At 36.8% G+C, this 20,878-nt stretch overlaps 1 protein-coding gene across 2 annotated transcripts in view; it reads right to left on the minus strand.

Moving 5' to 3' along the window:
- Lrp4 (LDL receptor related protein 4) overlaps window positions 1-20,878 on the minus strand; it is an 872,950-nt gene that overhangs the window by 126,921 nt on the left and 725,151 nt on the right. For both annotated transcript variants that reach the window (XM_081751909.1, XM_081751908.1), the window contains exon 6: window positions 9,461-9,611. In XM_081751909.1, the coding sequence (XP_081608035.1) occupies window positions 9,461-9,611 (151 nt within the window). The remainder of the gene's footprint in view (window positions 1-9,460; window positions 9,612-20,878) is intronic.

The raw sequence follows: 20,878 nt of genomic DNA on the forward strand, positions 1-20,878 counted from the left end.
CGTCGTAAAGCACGTCCATCTGATTGCGTTTTCCACACCAAACGTGTCCCCTTTCACCTTGGCATAAATAAATATACATTCTCATGTATACACTCTTCCTATCAGCGTTGAGTTGAGTTGATTTTGAGTTTAATGTCCTTTTCAGTAGCGAGGCTATATGAGACGGGACCCACTGATTAACTTGGAATCCGAACCATATGAGCTCCCGCCGGGAATCGAACGCGGGTCTCTCATGCCAAAGGCATGTACGCTATCCGCTTAGCCACGAAGGAGTTCTTCCTATTAGCGTATTCGGCTCCAAAATACTAGGTTTCTTTATTGCCACGTGTTCATAGTCAAGTGCTCCGATAGCACCCGGAAATGTATATTGTTCTTGCCACTCTGCCTTTGCTGTTTGAATATTACTCACACCTCCGGAAACAATTTTCAGATTTCGCAATAATCGCATCCATTACACTTGTAGTAGTCATAGACACAGTACTTTGAGCCACAACAGAATCCCCTGACATTCAGACCTGGAATCCCGGATCACTCACGTAAAGCAAGAAAACCCGCATCTTATCATCATTAAGTAGTGCATCACCCCAAATTTCCGTTGATTCTCCTAAAAAATGTTGTGCTAACTACTCGACATTTTCTTTCATGAACCTATGTTTTTTGTAATCTCCATTTGCAACATTTCTGTGCAATTTATAAATTTTGCTACATAGCAAAACAATCATATACTCTGCCATATTTCGCACGGAGTCACCTATTTAGCTTGCTCCACAAATTTGGAGAAGTTACTAGCATCGCAGAAGGGTCTTTGATTTTTATTGATATCAAACGCGGAGTAGTTACTCGGCTCGAGAATAGAGGTGTGGTTACTTCAAAAGGGCGGGGCTTCTTCGAGGTCAGCCGAGACGACTAGTGCTCAGTTCTCTTTTTATTGATACCAATGAAAGTAACTACTTCAAAATTGGGCGTAATGAGTAACTTCTCCGTTTTATTGATATCACCCCATGTCACGGACCCCCTCCCCCACTTCACGAAATCCTGGCTACGTGCCTGCAATGGACAAAGATAGGCAGGGGACGACGTAACGTCATGCCGCTACCTACCGTCCTCCAACCTTTTCAGATCCACTTTTACCACTGTATATATACATATATATAATTACCAGTGCCCTGTTTTGTGTCTTTTTTTTTTTTTAAAGTGCTAATACTCCCCATGAATATGTTATTATAGGCATTGTCTCATGTGAAGGCAAGAGTCAAACTAAGTGGAATATATTTGCAAATTTAGATTGATAAATTCACATTACAAAAAGTGAACAAAAATTAAAATATTGCCAAACAAATAGCAGTTTAAAAAATCAGAAAAAGTTGTCCGAACCGCTGACTACCACTAAAGAAAGCACTCTTAATATTTTTGTCATTTAGTTTTTATTGCACTTCTGTTCAGTCAAACCATCATTGAGACTCTCTGATGAAACTGCATGAATAGCCTTATTATAATAGTCATACTTTGTGGGTATAATCCCTAATAGTGTTCACTGCAGATAATAAGAGTAATTATGTAATTCCACTTTCCTGCCAGAACAGAGCCATCTATTGAGTGACAAAGAGTTTGCTACGATATCGAAAATTTCGCAACGAAAAAAGCAACCAAACCACGAAGTTCTTTTTCTCTAGTACTTACTCCCACTGCCTCAAATCCCGGGGGGATGAGGGGGACATGTCCCCTCCAATCTTGGAACTGGTGGGACTGTCTCCCCCATTAATTCGATTTGAAATGTGTTTTTTGGAGAAAAATGAGAAGATTTGTGCCCGATTGCCACAAACGAAAGTGAGATGAAATGGATGTCCCCCAGAATAAGCCTCCCAATGTTGAAGACAACTCTGCTCCCCTTATCCTCCACAGCATTGTTTTTCAACTTCATAAATATTTTGAACATCGTTTATATATATATATATATATATATATATATATATATATATATATATATATATATATATATATACTATGTGATCAAAAGTATCCGGACACCTGGATGAAAAGTACTTACAAGTTCGTGGCGCCCTCTATCGGTACTGCTGGAATTCAATATGGTGTTGGCCCATCCTTAGCCTTGACGACAGCTTCCAATCTCGCAGGCATACTTTCAATCAGGTGCTGGAAGATTTCTTGGGGAATAGCAGCCCATTCTTCACGGAGTGCTGAATTGAGGAGAGGTATAGATGTAGGTCGGTGAGGCCTCGCACGAAGTCGGCGTTCCATAACATCCCAAAGGTGTTCTATAGGGTTCAAGTCAGGACTCTGTGCAGGACAGTCCATTACAGGGATGTTATGATCGTGTAACTACTCCGCCACAGGCCGTGCAGTATGAACAGATGCTTGATCGTGTTGAAAGATGCAATCGCCATCCCCGAATTGATCTTCAACAGTGGGAAGCAAGAAGATGCTTAAAACATCAATGTAGGCCTGCGCTGTGAAAGTGAAACGCAAAACAACAAGGGGTGTAAGCCCCCTCCAAGAAAAACACGACCACACCATAACACCACCACCTCCGAATTTTACTGTTGGCACTACACACGCTGACAGATGGCGTTCACCTAGCATTTGCCATACCCACGCCCTGCCATCGGATCGCTACATTGTGTACCGTGATTCGTCACTCCACACAACGTTTTTCCACTGTTCAATCGTCCAATGTTTACGCTCCCTACACCTTACGACCCTTTTCAACTGTCGGCGGTCTCTGTCAGTCAACAGACGAGGTCGGCCTGTACGCTTTTGTGCTGCACGTGTCCTTTCACGTTTCCACTTCAGTATCACACCAGACACAGTGGACCTGATGTTTAGGAGTGTGGAAATCTCGCGTACAGAATCCCAGCCATCGCAGCCGTGTATATATATATGGGAACGGTCTTACCCGTCCTCCTCAATGCTGAAGACAGATTTCCGCCGCTGCTTACTCCTATGTTAAGTTTTCAATTTAAAAGACTGTAAAGCCCATAGTGTTTGTGAAATAGTGTCAACTGAAGTGAAAAGTTCTTTTCAAACCCAAAATGCAGATATCTTCAATGGAGCCTAATATTGGTTAAGGCGTGCGTTGCGTGTCACAAGCGCTGAAAGTTGTAACTTGGCTCGTATCACTAACAGAATTTGCAAAATACGCGAGGAAATAGTATTTTTTGTAAAAATATGAAGTTATCTTAATTTTCAGCAAAATAGAGGAACATAAAATTTATTATTAGGGTCAAGGTGCCGAATATCGGATGGTTTCCTAATATCGGATACCGAGAAATATTCCGTGTGAGGTGCTGCAACCTAGCGGCCGTTATCATAACTGCACAACAATAGGTGGGCCATTTCACAGTTAAGTTCTGATATCTCTCGCAACATGTTTATTTGTGTGGTGAAGTGTTTTGTGATTTTGACCTTATGAACCATTTCCATTACTACAGTTGATTGCGTTATGTCGTCCATAAAGATAACCTAATCATATTCATGCTACACTTATAATATAGGCTAAGAAGAGTAGTCTTAAATTATATGATATTTTGGTAGTTCGTTTCTGTTTACGTAATATATATAATTGAAAGCTGCCACATGACCTACGTTGCCAAATATCGGATAGTACAGAGGTTCCAAATATCGGATATTAGATATTAGGGAACGGTATTGCTGATGTCATTCTTCGGTTATTACAGTTGACAGAAATCGCTCGGAGGAAGAAGTGGGATTCTGAGGCTATGTTCCAAACTGTTGTTGCCGTCAAGGGAAAGAAAATGGGGTTTCTCAAGGCATCCAAAATCTTCAATTTTTGTTCACAGCCGTATAAACTTGACAAAGGTGGTGAACTATGGATACGATGTATGCGATGTCTTAAATGAGCACACGAGCTATATGCAGGCACTGATCCAAAAACGTGGAAATCCTTTGTTTGTGATTATTGCCAGTAATTTAATTTTTTGGTAGATCCTACTACAGATGAGTAGAACAACGTTTAGTTACAAATAAATTTTACATAATTAGAAAGTAGCTTCTTTTGTTGAACAATGTTTAAGTACCAGAAAATCTGCATATTTAGAAAGTTGTCTGTTTGATAGAACAATGTTTTATTCAAAGTAAATCTGCATGTTGAAAACGTCTACAATTTTGTAGAACAATGTTTAGTTAAGATAAATTTACATATGCACATATTTAGAAAGTAATTTATTTTATAGAACAACGTTTAGTTATATCTACATGTTTTGCAACTTCACGTTTTGTATATATTTACACCATGTAATATAAATAAAATAATGTACAGTCTTCTCCAGTTGTGGTTTTCCTTAAATCCTTCTCATTTTATTTCCGCCCGATATTGAGACCCCTAACTATCCGATATTGGGCAACCTTTTTCAGAACTGGGAAAAATGCGACTTCCTACCAAAGTATAATATTAAAAGGAAGATATCTATATATCTATATATATCTATATATCTATATCTATATCTATCTATCTATCTATCTATCTATCTATCTATCTATCTATATATATATATATATATATATATATATATATATATATATATATATATATATATATATATATATATCTTCCTTTTAATATTATGTTATTGCTTCGAAACTTTCAAATTATAATCTACAAAGATAACAGAACATTTAGAAGAGGCTATATCAATTAAATATTTGTTGGTAAAGATTTTTTTTTTTTTTACAAACAGTATCTGATATTCGGCACCTTTCCGAATATAATAATAAGGATAAAGATTAAATTAAATTTAGTAGAGATAATTTGAATATTCTAAACTTTTTTCCTTTCTGCAAAAATGGTTAAAACCAACAAAGTAATCACTGGAAATTATCTATGGAATCGAGACAAGAATGAGCAAAAACTACATATGGTCCCAGTATTGATTGCATAGGTAGGGGAGACCAGGGCTATTTGAGTCAAGGAGCTATTTGGGTCAAACTTAAGAAAAAATATCACTGCGCACTTAATATGAACATCAGTACGCTGAATTTGCATTAATTTGTAAGTTCGTTGGTAAAGGAAAGATGGCATGTATCATTGATCTGCTGCTTTCTTATTAGTTGCTGTAAATATGAGACTATTTTGAGCAAGGTGGCTTGCAATACTTCGTATTTTGGTCTGATATAAAATAATGTCTGTATAATATAAGGTGCTGAACCTGTGTAAATGCATATCTTTATAAATTATTACCGTACGCGTAAAACAGAACGTCTGCATGTTATAACCGCCATTTTTGGTGCTCTTCTCTGTTTCGTGTGAAAATAGTACGTTCCTACGTAAATATGTGCAAAACGGGGTTATTTGAATCGAAAAAATTGGGGCTATTTGAGCCAATGGGGTCTGTTTGAGTCACGTGTAAACTTACGAGAATATCTTTAATTTATGAATTTTAGTTTTGTATTTATTATTCAGCCTCCTATGTGGTGCATGTATGTAAAACAAAACACTTCATTTTCTTTTTAGCTTGTACGAACATACAAATCAAAACACAAATACAGCAAGTGGAATAATGAAGACATGGAAAAGGCCATGTAAAGTATAACAAAAAATTATTTGAGTTTACGTGGAGCTTCGCAACTCTGCAATTTTCCTTTTGAAATTTTGCGAATGAAAGAGCGATTCGAAAGGGTAAAACTAGGTTGAGTGATAATAGTGGAACAGTTCAAAGTACAAAACAAAGTCATAGGGCACTCCACATTACTGACAGAAGAACAGGGAGAAGTTGGTGTTGCGAATTATAACTCTCACGGAAAATGGACTAAGCTGCACTATGAAACGATTCGTAAAGCTGTACATCGATATGTAACAACAAATCAAATCCCACAACCTTTGAGAAACTAGGTGGTGAAGATTTGTATTCAAGTTTGATGAAAAGACATCCGAATTTTACGAAAGCCTGAAGGACTTTTAAGAGCTCATGCTGAGGTCGTTAATAAGGAAGCAGTGAGTCTGATTTTCAATTCTTGAAATCCGTTATTTCAACGATTGGTCTCAACACAAAAATAACAGAGTATATACAATGTGAAAGAAGCAAAGCCTTTGCCAAGAAGGTGAAAAAATGGATGGTATTTACGTTGAGAGAGGAGAAAATGTCACTGTGATAGTCGCTTGGAACGCAATTGGACAATAAATCCCACGATTTATTATTTTAAAGATCAGTATGTAAATGAAGTATTTGTAAATAATCTACCACCAGCTTCTCAAATTTCTTTAACAGATTGTGGTTACGTTAATAAAGAGCTGTTTGTTCGCTGGCTCGTTTTTTGTTTTTTTTTTTTTTTTAAATAAACTGGGCTGAGGGAAAATGTTTGTTAACATTGGACAGATATATTTCTCATTGATACGTACAAGCTCTCAAATTTTGTGAGCAACATAGCATTGAACATTTGTGCTTCCCACATCACACCACTCATGTATTGATATTACAACCACTGGATAGAGTAGTGTATTTTCATGACATCAGTCCATCATAGCCCGGAAGTTCAAGTGATAACCGAACTTAAAAATCCAGTCTGGGAAATATAATTAAGAGTACATGGTATGCATAGCATGTGATGGAGCAACAATTTCATCATATGCTGTACAGTAATGCAAATTCTTCTCATTCTTACATAAATGTTAAATGTATCTCCACGAAGAAGAAGCAAAGTATAGGTTTACTTACTTCTCCCGAAAATGTCCAACAGCTTCGCAAGAAACGGAAGTTATAAATGGAGGGATCTGGTGAAGTGTGCTCGAAGACGAAAAGCATCAAGAAGACAAAAATAAATAGACCTGTCTCTTCAAGTTTACATATGCTACACGTAATGGTGATAATGATTAGAATGAATCCGAGAACAATGTACCATGCGGATTCTGTAAGGTGAAATATTACTCTAAAGAATCAGTGAGCGAAGAAGAATGGCTTCGCTGTCAACACTGTAAACAGTGGTACCATGATACATGTGTTGGACCTTATGGGAAAAACAGTTTGTCTGCAACAAATGCCTCTACGTTACATTTCTTGATAACTTTCATTGTCTCGTACCTCAGAAGTTCGAGAAATTAGTGATTTCTCATAAGTCTGTAAAAAAAAATAATTTTCATGCACTTTGCTTTCTCCAGCACAAGTTTTGACTTTTATCTTACTATACACTTAATTTTTATTGAGAAGACTACTCGTTAAATTGATTTTGAACATAAGTCTTATTGTGAGTTCATTTTTATTATTTTTTTTTAAAAATTTTAACAGTTAAATTTGAACTACAGTTTTCATTTATTGTGTATTATTTTTATTTACTGAAAATTAATGTAGAAAATGTAAAACTATCCGAAGTTTCTTTTTATGTTATTGTGAGAAGTTCTCTTTTTCTTGTTTGCTTTTACAAGTGTTTATTTCAAAGAGAATAAATCAAACCATTCTAAGATGGATCTATACGTGTAAGGTATTATGTAATATATAAGAAAATTGATAGTCTTCGTATTATTATAATGCTGAAGGAGTTTTCGCTTATGGTGAACACTCTTTCTTAAAGAATTGCTCCATTTAAATTTATTTCCTTACAAATTATATAGAAAAGGGTATAATTTAAGAATATACATGAACTTAACTAACTAACTAACTCTATGGCCTATGGAACCCGGAGGTTCAACGCTGCGTTCACAAAAGCTCTCCACTGACTTCTGTCCTTAGCCAACTGCGTCCAGTTTCTACTCTGTATTCCCATCTCTGCGAGATCCATCTTAATTTTGTCCTCCCATCTGCGCCTAGGTCTTCCTAATGGTCGTTTTCCGATGGGTCTTCCAGTAAAGACTTTGAAAGCGTTTCTACTTTCTTCCATTCTAGCTACATGACCTGCCCAACTAAGCCTCCTGGACTTGACGACCCTAACAATGTTGGGTAAACCGCATAAAATATATAGTTCCTCGTTATGAAGTTTCCGCCATTCCTCATTCCCGTTCCTCTTGGGTCCGAATATTTGTCTCAGGATTTTGTTCAAATACTTTCAGTCTATGTTCTTCCCTCAGTGTAAGCGACCATGTTTCGCATCCATACAGAACAACAGGCATGATTATCGATTTATATATTTTAAGCTTCAAATTCCTCGACAGAATTCGCGACGACACATGAACACTACTGTAATTAAGGTAAACAATGTTGATAGAGTGAAATACTCAACCTTACTATACTCAAATAGCCCCGGTCTCCCCTACTTGTCTCGATCTAAGTCTTGAATTGAGAAATTATCATATCAATCAACATACTTCTATCTCAGACTCTAGGGTCTAGTCTCAAGACTCGTCTCATCTGCATAGCCACGAGATTAATTGTGTGAAATTAAAAATGTGACTAGTGTAATATTATATTTTACTAATACTTTTCTTGTATTTTGTTTAATGGAAATTTAACCGAATTCAGTATACAAAGATGAGTTAAAAACTATCTAAACTTCTGCCTTAACATCCTCCTAGGCTATCATACTGTCTTCTGAGCATACGTACTTAGAGTTAATACGATTGCGGTCATATATGTGGAATTTGATTTCGATCGCGCCATTTGCCTTCCGGCTATTACAGTATAAACATAGCCGCTCCGCTATCATCTTCTTTGAACTTCAGACTTGGTTCTGTCTGCCGACTTAGACTACAAGAAGCGGTGCTATCACGACCTACCGGAAACTTTCTTCTTGGAACCAATACGTAGGGTTATAGATCGGTGGACCAAGTATACTGACAAGAGAAGTGACATTGTAGATAAATTATGTGTATGTTGAACCCTTATCTTTTTGCACTTAAATTGTAAAAAGAAAAGTGTAGATAATTTTTGACTAATCCTCGTAGTTATGTTTCGCTCTACATTATTTTACTTCTGTAATATCTCTAATAAACGTACCAAGTCATAATTTTTTATGATTTATTTAGCTGTGTTTTACACCTAATGCAGTCTGCCCATAGTTTATAATGTATATCGCATTGTCCTTGATTCCTTGAAAGCTTCCACAAAACTTACATGTTAGTTCTTTACTTGGAAGGTTATGATAAATATAATCTTGGGACATCCTCAGTTGCAATTCTTCCTAAGAATATACGAGTTCGATATTTCATTATAGATTATACGTACTAGACTTTGTGTATAAACGAACGTGCATATATTCGAATTAAAATTGTTCAGATAAGATATATCAGTGATCCCATAGTATCAGGACTGAGCCCAATATTGTGAACTGAAAAGAATGAGATCCATCTTGACCGTCATAAGGGAGATCATCACTTGAATAAACCATGAATACAAAATAATTTTACGCATTATTGGTCCTATTTGGTGCACGTAAATTCTTCCATGGTGCCCAAGATACACAGAATAATATGCGGTTATGTAAAAAATAAAAATAAAAATAAAAAGACTTTTTTAAAATATAAAATTGCAGACTACTTATTAGAAAAATGATTACTTACAAGAATACAATTGCCGTTGTCACAGATGTACTCGTCTGGGCCGCAAGTTCTTGGCGCCTTCTCAGCACATTCTTCTTCATCTTCACCAGCTTCACAATCTCTTTCATCATCACAACGCCATCTCTCTGGAATGCACTTTCCACTGCGACATCTGCCGAAAATCAAAGTATAGATAAAATAACAAGGGCAAAATAAATAAATAAATAATAAACATGGGTTATTTTATGTAAAGCAGAATTTCTTTGGTAATTGTGAATACCTATGACGGCAATAATAATAAAAACTGTCTGGTTTGAGTCCCACTGAAAATCTCAAGTCAACTGGCTAAAACTACAGGCAATGCTCCCTACTTTTTGCTGGGTGCGAATTTAATACATATGTATGATTTACAAATTCACTTACCCAAGTCTGTATCCAACTTGAAAATGTGTTAGATATTACGTGGACACTATGAGCAACAAATATATTTTAATATATGTCATTTTAAATTTGACTTGGAAGAGGAGACAGATAAGAAAATGCTGGGGTAGTTGAGCACTCTTATTACAGACCTATGTGGCAATAGTGATGTTTCAAATTTTGCTTGGGGGAAGGGCAAGATGAATATGTGCAACGATTTCTTTGACAATTTGCAAAACACACAAATCTCCTTATTTGGAACAAGGAGGAATTGACACAAGAATGGAGAGAATCAATCATTGTTTCAGTTTACAAGATATACGACGAAACTGACTGTAGTAGTTATCGAGGCATCTCTCTTTTTGTCAACATCCTACAAAATCCTTTCAAAAGTTCTGTTAGCAAGATTAACGCCATATGCAGATGAAATTATTGCAAATTATCAGAGTATCGATCAACTATCGACCAGATACTTACCATTAGCCAAATATTCGAAAAGTAAAGGGAACACATTTCCCTGGTACATAAATTATTTACTGATTTCAGAAAGGCCTATGACTCGATTAGGAGGGAAATATTGTTTAACATTCATACTGGATTTGCTATTCCGAGAAAACTAGTTCAATTAATAAAGTTGTCTTTAAATGAAATCTAAAGTGAAGCCCGAGTAGCGAAATACCTGTCCACGAACTTTCGCGTTGAATATGACCTGAAACTAGGACATGCATTGTCGCCATTTCAATTTTGTTTTGGAATACGATATAGGAAAATTGAAGATAACACCTAAGTTTAGAGCTGAATGGCATTCACCAGGTTTATAGCTTATGCTGATGATGTAAATCTGACAGGGAATGATTTAAGGACAATCGAAAGGGTATGCAGGGACATAGGTTTAGAAATAAATGCAGAGAAAAACTAAATACATGGAAATTCATCGTGCCTGCAAAACTGCAAATTATGGACACATCAAAACATCAAATAACACTTTCGACAAAGCGAATACTTTCTAATATCTAGGATCAATATTAACAAACCAAAACTATATCCACGAAGAAAGTAAATGTCGACTGAAAGCAGGGAATTCATGTTCTTATTCAGTTTTAACCTCTTGTCTTCGCGAATTATATCGAAGAATTTGACTTTTAAAATATATAAAACGATGATTATGCCTTTTGTGTTGTATGGTTGTAAAACATGGTTGCTTACTTTGAGGGAAGAATGCAGACTGAAAGTATTTGAAAATAATATTCTGATGCAAATATTCGGACCCAAGCGGGACGGAAATGGGGAATGGCGGAAATTTCATAACTAGGAACTGCGTAATTTACACCGTTTACTTAACATTATTAGGATCATTAAGTATACAGGGTGGCCACGAAGTTCCATTACCCCTTGATAAATGCTAATGTAAGTTTTCCCGTTACCCCTTTATAGGTGCTAATGTAAGGCTTTCCCAGGGGCGGATCCATGGGGCGATCGGGGCAATCTTTCCCCCCCAGAAGGAGAAACTTTCTTATTTTATATAAAAATAAAACCCATCCCAGAGTTTGGAGTTCTTAAAAGTAGCTCTAAGTAGCAGTATTACAACCCACCGCCCCCCCAGAAATTCGTCCTGGATCATCCCTTGGGTTTTCCATTGTTTCAGATTATGTGAACGATGGCTGATACTTCCAGTTACAGTATTTAAGAACGTGTTATTGGAGCTTGTTGGGTGCATGAGAGAAAATCACACAGGTAAGACACTGGAAGATGTGCGTGCAGACTTTCGGACAAGGTTTCAAGAAGATCTTCTCCCAAAACAAACACTTTTACACTGAGAACAGAAACTATTCGCCACAGGAAGTGTGGAGAGTAAGAAAAAGAAGTGGCAGACCGTCCACATGAGCAAAAACATGTTGTTTCGTCGCGGCGTCCGTGGAGAGATCGCCGCAGAAGTGGACGCGTAAGCGATCTGCGGAACTGGATATATCCCGGTCAACTATGCCAAAGCACATGAAACAAGACTTAGCCCTCCGCACATATCGACCTACCCCCGTGCAAGAATTATCGGACGCAGGTATAGATCGGAGAATGGAGGCATGTGCGGCACTGCTTCAGACGTTCGACACAATACTAAAACGCGGCAAGGTGATCTTTACCGAAGGGTGTGCAATTTACAGGAGTTCTCAAGCACACAATGTGGTCTTTCGGTTCAGGAACAATCCACACTTTTATGAAGAGTTGGAACAGAATAACCCGCATGTGATGATATGGAGAGACGTGGACAGCAAAGGCGTGTTTGGGCCGTTCTTTTACGATGGTGTTGTGAATCACCAGATCACCAGCAATAGCTGGGCATGTTGCAGAACTGGTTTGTCTTTCGCTTGGAGGAGTACGGAATCAAAGAGATATGTTGGTTTCAGCATGATGGGGCACCTTCCCATTATGCCCTCCGTAAGCGAATAGTTTCGGGCGTTAGATTGGTCGTGGAAGTCCGGATCTGCCTGAACCACTTGCCTGGCTACCACGAAGCCTAGACCTCACCACCTGTGACAAGGCGCAATGGGGATTCATAAAGGGTATCGTTGCACAAAACCATTAAAACTGGAAAAGGGGGCTGTTGCCACAGCAACCACTGTTGCCATAACAACGAATCCTGTCACCGCTCGTCAATCTAAAACTGATTGAAAAAAAAAAAAATCTGCAACAAAAGTGATGCACAGAATAAGTCGTGAGTGGGAACCCTTCACCCCTGGTGGGGATGTTCATGAAGCTATCAGCTTATGCCTAATTATATTGGAATATAATTTCCATTTCTTAATTTCTTAATTTCGAACATACTAGGTTCGATCGAAAAGAGAAAACCTTTTATCGGACTTCTAAAGAAAATAAAATCAAATAAATAAATACATGACCGTGTTTATTACATATAGAATTCCCAGTCACGACCCCCCTTTCAGTTTTATTAAAAATAAATTAGAAGGAGAAGAAGATGAAGAAAAGAAAAAAGAAGATAGAAGAGGAAAGATGTAAAGTAAGAAGGTGATAAAGGGGAAGCTGTTACTAAATATTTTGAGGAATATGGTAAAGGAAAGTGAATAATTATCTAATTGTGATCATTTCCTTTAGCTATTGGGTGAATGTCTGGTATTAGGGTGATCAAAGATAGACACATGTTAACCCATACATCCCCGATCTAGATCCATTTGACCCCAACTACCGAATTATCCCAATCTAGCTCGGAGATAGATGAGAAAGTTTAATTTTACCGTTTATTCAATATTTCCAGAAGGTTTAGACTAATATTCAATATTTGAAAAATGAACGACGAAGTTGATGGCATGTTAGAAACGACCACAGGAAAAAAAAAAAATCAGAGTATCACATATGTGTCGAAGATTTTGACTTTCACAGTTCTCTCATGATGATCATTCGTTCAGGCTACTTCAGTCCTTTTTTCTTCCTTCATAGAGCCAACTTAAGTTAGTATTAACATTCAATGAGTTCAATTGATAACTACCAATAATTATAATAAGTCACATATGTATGACAAGATAATTGGTGCACTTAATACTAAACCTACATTTCACTCACACACACATTCATACAGGACAATGTATACTTCGGGTTGTATTTGGTTGAATTAAACTAACCTAACTACAATGCTATAGACATTTATTACATTTCAATAGAAGAAGATGTAGTTTGACATAACAGAGAAAAAATTTAATACATGAAAAGAATGTTTCATAAACATGCACAGAAATTCGCTACTTTCAACAAGATCAAATAACACATTTCTCTTTTTATATATATATATTAAAAGTTGGATTACATGAAAGAGAATTAAACCAAAGACGAGACAAGAAAAAAAAATTCAAGGGTCAATATATATTTAAAACTCAGTGCAATGAATACATATCATTGCAGGAAAAGAAAAAAAATAATTGGTTAATCATTAAAAAAAAAAAAAAACTTTAGTAATATTTTATTGAGTCTTTGTCTCAATAGGAGACGTATCGACTGTTTTATGAGTCTTTGTTCTCACGTCGATAATAGCTCCTTTTTTTTTTTCTCAACTCTCTTTACGCACTGTGGTTTGTGTCCGTGAGAGTATTCAATTGTTTTTGTCTTAACTATAGACAACTAATTGCTTCATATCACATACATGTATATCTATATTTCTCATTTCGTCACTCGACGCACTTTATCTAAAATTTCAAAGTTTGTCAATATTAAGGAAAACTTATCAAATCCAGTCACAGATATTGGGAACATATTTCCATATTCCGGGATTCACATTAACTTATTAAACAGATTTCAGTTTGTTGAATTTAAAATCACTAATTTTTTCCTAGTATAGATCTTGTAGTCAAAAATTCTAGATACTGAATAGTTTGGTGTCCGATCGTAGGGGAGGGATTTGTTCCATGTTTTACTGATGGAAAAAGTCGTTGGAGGGGCGCACTGTTTCGTAGATTGCTAATTTCACTCGCAAAGTAAATTTGGGTAAGGATTAGGGTTATTCTTATTTATCTTACGACCCGCTACTTGTTTTATTCACATGCAGTAGTTAACATTATATTCCACTTTAATAGTTACAAAAATTAATAACAACTCAACAAAAGTAATTTATGACAATTTACGCGGGAATACTATATATCACAAATAGTTAATTAATACCGAGTGTCAAAAATCTATGGCAACCTAACAAGACCAGGGTAAATATCGAGCCCATTACATACATACTCGCATATATATATATGTATTCATATTAATCCATACAATAAATTTCACTTTAATATTTCGTCGACGTTTAAATTCTACATAACCGTTCATATTCGACAAGTATTCATATTTTATAAATATTTATATTTATTTGGCTCAAAGACAAAACAAAAACCCTGACTATCAAAATTCACCTTTTTTCCTTCATAAGGTTGCAACATTGTATTTCATATGAATAAACCCGATAATCAATAATCATTTTCAATTTACTAAAGATCCGCGTATATACACAAAAAAAATAGCTGGTGTTATTTAATGAGTTGATATAAGAGGTGGAAAATGCAACAAATAGAGCAGGCACGTAACTCTTAAAACTATGTAAGTACATATATATATGTATATAAAAAAAAATCAATGTTATTCAAAACTAGTGGGCCCAAACTATTAATACATACACACTATATGACCAATCAATAGAAATAAAAACCAGAAATCAGTAATCAATTGATATAAGTTGTATGATCAATGAATAACGAAGGTTTCTAGGAATCTGAAAGCATAGTGTACCTTCCCGTCAATTTCTCCCGTGGTGGATTGAATATCGCGAAAATGGTCCTGAGTTGTGCTGCAATACCTCCACGAATTGCATCCTTCGATGTCTCAGTTAGTACATACGATCGAAATAAGTGAAATGAATATTGTACGTTTTCATGAGTTTCAGAAACCGGGGGGGGGGGGAGGTTGAAAAATTTGAAAAAAAAATCTCTAAGTAATGAAGACAGAGAGAGAGATAGAGAAGAAGGAAGACGAAGAATAGGGGCGCCAAAGACTTAAGTGGGAAATAACTAACGCTACAAAGATAAAAGTCGAATTTCGCTCTCAACAAAATCCATAGCCAAAATATTCTTAACATGCCAAAAGGGGTGGTCTACTCAAATACGTAGACTCAAGAAGCGCCCTGCTGCCAAGGATGCAAGTTCTGTGTCCATCAGATCCCAATCCCACAAGAGTTTGGTTGTAAGATTGAAATCCGATCCCCGTATCCGGCCCAAACCAGCAGGGTCCCGAAAATCCTCCGGAAGGTTAGAGACGGCGTTAATTTAGATTTTCAAAAGAAAAAAAAAATCATCCGACCACTTGGAAACTAGAAGATTCCAGAATAGTAATGAAATTAGAGTAATAGCTAAGATATCCCTAATTAGTGATTGGCCAAAATTAAAAAAAATTAAATAAACTGAATTTTGGATCGGTGATTTCAATAACCAAAACATCACCGATGGCTACCCCGCGCAGACACGCCACAGTCTGGGATGTCGTTAATTTCCCTCATCTAATTAAACTAAGAAAAGAAACGAAAATACTTAAGGGGACTAGGGGTCGACATCCGGGTACGCTATATTTAGTAGCAGTTAATTTAATCGGATAGTCCGAACTGAGTTATATGAACACTGCACAATAAATAAATAAGGTAAGCAACAAAACAAAAAAAAAAAAATCTCGGAGAGGCTATGAATGTTAAAGGTACAACTGACCGAAACCTGTACTTTTCGATGATCACAGGAAATAGCAGTTGGTTTTCTTAATTATCATTTCTGTCAACCTTTAGAAGTAATTCCCATATGATACTACTCTATCTATTGAAAGGCTTAAGATCTGGGGCTGTTATTATGAGGTACATAAATGCAAAGTGACACACAATTCCCAACTATAATTTACTATCCAAGTAGCAAACTCGGTTGGATGAATGCACCGGTGTAGAAGTCTAAACGCGAGAGATATTTTTTTTTTCTTCGTAAACACATTCGTATTTTCACTATATAAAATTCACTAGGCCTATTCATTTAACTATAGGGGTCATCATCTCGTTCACATTATATATCATATTATTAACATTTCATTACATTCATTCATTATATACTAATTTTCGCACGAAATAATATTTTATAAACACCCTATTTCGTACATTTTCACGCAGGCCATACACATATTTACATTACGCAGTAATAAATATATATATATATAATTATCACAATCTATCACGCTCAAACCACCACACGATCACATTCATCGAACCACGTACTCTTTATTTCGAAGCACCCAAATTGTATTTACTTTGCAGGTTTAAAAAAAAATCATACATGTATTTACGGAAAGTTAAATTGTCAACGATTAATCTATTTCTGATTTGTTGATAAAACTGAAGCAACAATGGAATTTTCTACAGCCACGGGAAAGAAAAAGAATTTAATACTACATTTTTAAACAAACAGTAACAGCATATGGGTTTTACTTCTATTAAGAAAATAGGTGTTCTTTATTTCAGCGGATTATTCATTTTCTATTGGACCTAGCAAACTGAAATTTTCAGTACAGTAAGATCTCATGCTATCTTATATGAAGGTATACTCATCCGAACCGAAAACCATGTCCACGGGAAGTAATTTGAGAATAACTGTCCAAAATCAAACAATCTAAATCACTAAGTCATGCGATGTCGTACTGTCAACAAACAATTGACTACCGAAAACTGACGCTATGGCGCTGTAGTGGAGGCATAATTTACCGTGTACTGAAATGTATACTTGTACTCATTAATCAGAAATTTAATATTTACTCTGGTTTATTTATGTTAGAAAAATGGTACTAAATTAAAGCATATTTATACACTGTCCAAATCGAAAATTCACACACTCACACAAAACTACTAACTACATACACCACTGTTAGTACTATACATAAAGACAACTAACTAAACTAAACATGCACCATTTAGTTACATGCACGTTGACGAAAATAACCTAACACATTAGATTTAGAATACATTACTCCCTCGTCGATATATACATAGTCGGCTCTATTTAATTTAAAGGGGGTCAAAAATGAAAAAGGTAACACTAGGTCTAATTGACCTGACCAATTGTTTACATGATGATTGCCAAAAATTGATGCCCGGGGGGCACCTTAACGAGGTTTATGGAGGGACCCTTCCCCTGAAAGGGGAAAAGGCCCTAAAACGAACAATAACTAACCCATTCCCCCGCTAGAACTGGTTCAATTTGGAAAAGGGGATAGGAGCCCTTTTAAGCTAACTTAAGCTGCCATTATTATTATTCACTTTACAACCATCAAACCTACGTACATGCGATTACTGAATAAATAATAGAAAGTCACATTTAATTAATACACGAACAACATGCACCAAACAGGTCGTAATTTCCCTAATCCCTACTTGAGTTTGAAATAAAAAAAAGTAAAGTCACTCTTTCACTGTTGTCTATTCTCGATAGGCAGCAAACATGGCTTCCGAGCAAACAGAACTGGAATTTATTTCACTGAATTGCAGCTTCTTTACCAAAATTTGCGGATTTTTCGGGCTCCTATTCTGTTGTAAATCTTTAACTATTGGATTACATTATATGTTACCTTAGTTGTCCTTGGAAATTGGAATTCTTCCCGAAAAATATGTAGCACAAAATTCACAAGCTGCTCCTTGTAGGGTTTCTTCGATTGTTCTGATAACATTGCGCCGAAAAAGCCAGAGGTAAGAGAATTCCTCCAATCAGAACGAAACTTTAGCCGCGGAAATTACAAAGCAAATAGAAATTTGGCAAATCCAGATATAACCGGATCTGAAAGTGACTATGGACTAGTGAGAGGGGGTGAGGGAAAGATTAGGTACCTGGCCAAAATCTACATTGATCTGAAATTAAGGAAATTTATATCCAATAACGGAACTATGTTCCGGTATGACGTCAGAATGGTAAACCTTGTAACTATTCAAGTTATATATCCGTAAATAGGATTTACACTTAATCAAAATATAAATAAATATATTATACAGTGGGAATATGGTTACTAACAAAACCTTTGGGTTTATTATATTTAATTCGAAGTAAAGAGAGTAAGTAAATTGTGTAACTAAACCGAAATTGAATTAAAAAAAATTACTAGGTACAGGGTGCGTAAAAAAAAATTGCCATTACTTTCAACTGTAATGGTATATTACAGTTTTCCCCGGCCCATTAACAAAATTTTGTTAGAATAACAAAATTTTGCTAATTGGGAATACTAACTAATGATGCTTGTTAAGTTAACACACTCATTCATCCCATTCAAACATTACCAGTCACACTAGGACAGTATATTATATCTACTTGGGGTATTGCGCAAGTAATTCATTACGTTTATCTTCTGTACAATTGAAAATCTTTAAATTTCGAAAATTGTGAGTTCCGATACTTTTTTTTTTTTTTCAGTAGTGTTCATATAGCAATAGAGCGGACAGGAGTTCTAACTGAGAAATCGACAGAGACAATTCGTAAGGCTTCAGCCGTCGACTAGTATATCTGATGACATTAGGATGCAGTTTCCCGACTATCACTGCCATTTAATATTGTTCTAGGCTCACCGTTACCACGCACTTGCGAAGGGACAGAATTCTGGGGTCGATTTACATTATTGTTACTATCATTCTGACTATTACCGTTCTCCCTTCTTCCGTACGCCCTGTTAAAATTCCTCCTGGTGTTATCGCCCCTATCCGGGTTCGATGCCATGTTGGTACGGTCATAGGGACGATAACTCCGGCGATTGTTGAACATGGGCCGATTCCTAAATAGTCGCCGGCCATTATTGTTGTTTTCTGAGCCATACCCACTAGGATAACGAGATCCAGCTTGGGTATAACTCAGGAAATCTGTCTGGCAACTTGCCGTTACCTTTGTCTTCGTCGGTTTTAGAATTTTTGCCTGTCGGGCGAAGTATCGTTTTGGTGGACCACCAACTTCCTTGCCGCACAAGGCAGCTAAACGTGAGGTGACTTCTCGCACCGTTTGGCACAAGTGGGACGCTATGGCCCGGGACTCATCGGGTGGAAGAGCGTTAACTATAATATCTACAAGTTCAGCCTGAGAGGGATGTTCAGCTATCTGATAATATAGTTCGATAATTTTCCAAGCATAGTCCAAGAGGGACCCATACTTGGAGCGATCATACCGGAGAGATTGTAAGTTTCTCTTTTGGAGCCGTTCGATGTGCTCATTACAATATTCTTCTTTAAAAAGAATCAAAAAATCACTAAACGTCCGGATTTGGTATTTAACCGAAGCAAACCATGCGCCCGAAGCGGCGATCAAACATTTTTCAACTATCTGCAGGCGTTCCCCATCAGTAAGTTTATACATGTCTAAATATTGCTGCAGTCTCCGCAGGAAAACTCGAGGTAACCCGTTAGTAATGTTCCCATCGAAAGTGGGAAAACGTTCAATATCCCGGAGGGAAACTTTAGAGCTCATACTATACGGGGCAGGAAAATAATCCAGTGGAATCAACGCGTTATCCTGAGCAGTTGGGGTTGTAACCGGATTTGCCACCGACGGAGTGGTCACTGAACTGAACGCTCCCATATGACCAAGAGAGGTTTTGTAATTTGTGTTGACCATGTAAGGTTCAAACTTAGGACCCACCACGGTAGTAACCGACGGTCCGGCACATCTCCTTTCCCCTCCTGGCAGCACGCTGTACGATTGTACCATTCCAAAGGTAGAGTGAGCATTTACGCTAGTGACTGTTGTAGTCACAACACTCGACTGCATCGGTACATCAAAATTACTCAACCATGATTTTGAGGTTGGCTGATGCGGGGGGCAATACATTGCTGTGTCCCGTGCATCAGGCAACACTTGACTCTTACCCGGGAGGACGTTACTTCTTTCTGGGAGAATTTTCCCTGGAGAATCGCCATCAGGAAAAGGATAGGAGATATCAGGCTTGGCGATTTGCAATTTAGTAATATTCCCCTTAATACTGTCTACTTCGGTTTGAATTCGACTAATTCTTTGGTCAACCGACTCTAGTTTAGATTCTATTGATAGGTCGGATATTACAACATTCAATCTACTTATTTCAGCCTGCTGCTGTTCAACTTTTTGTTCGATGTCACCAAATCTTTTGTTTGTACTCTCAAACCTTATATCTATTTCGTTGAATTTCTCATTTGTTTCGTCTCTGAGCTGCTCGGTGGACTGTTGGGCCCGGTATCTAACCTGCTCCAGTTCAGTAGATGTTTGATCTTTCAATTTGCTCATCGAAGAAGCAAAGTCCAAACAGATCTGGTCAATTTTATTGTTTAATACCTCGAATCGAGCGTCGGTCTCTCGTTTCGAGGTATCAAACTTCTCATTTATTTCACGTCTCATTTCTGCATTCTCACGCCTCATTTCTGCATTCTCACGCCTCATTTCTGTATTATTTTGTTCCATGTTAGTGAATCTTTCGTTCATCATCTCCATCATCTGGCGAATTAATGCAGAC

This window comes from Thermobia domestica, chromosome 3, assembly GCF_964235325.1.
Source record: "Thermobia domestica chromosome 3, izTheDome1.hap1.1, whole genome shotgun sequence".
Lineage (NCBI taxonomy): Eukaryota > Metazoa > Arthropoda > Insecta > Zygentoma > Lepismatidae > Thermobia > Thermobia domestica.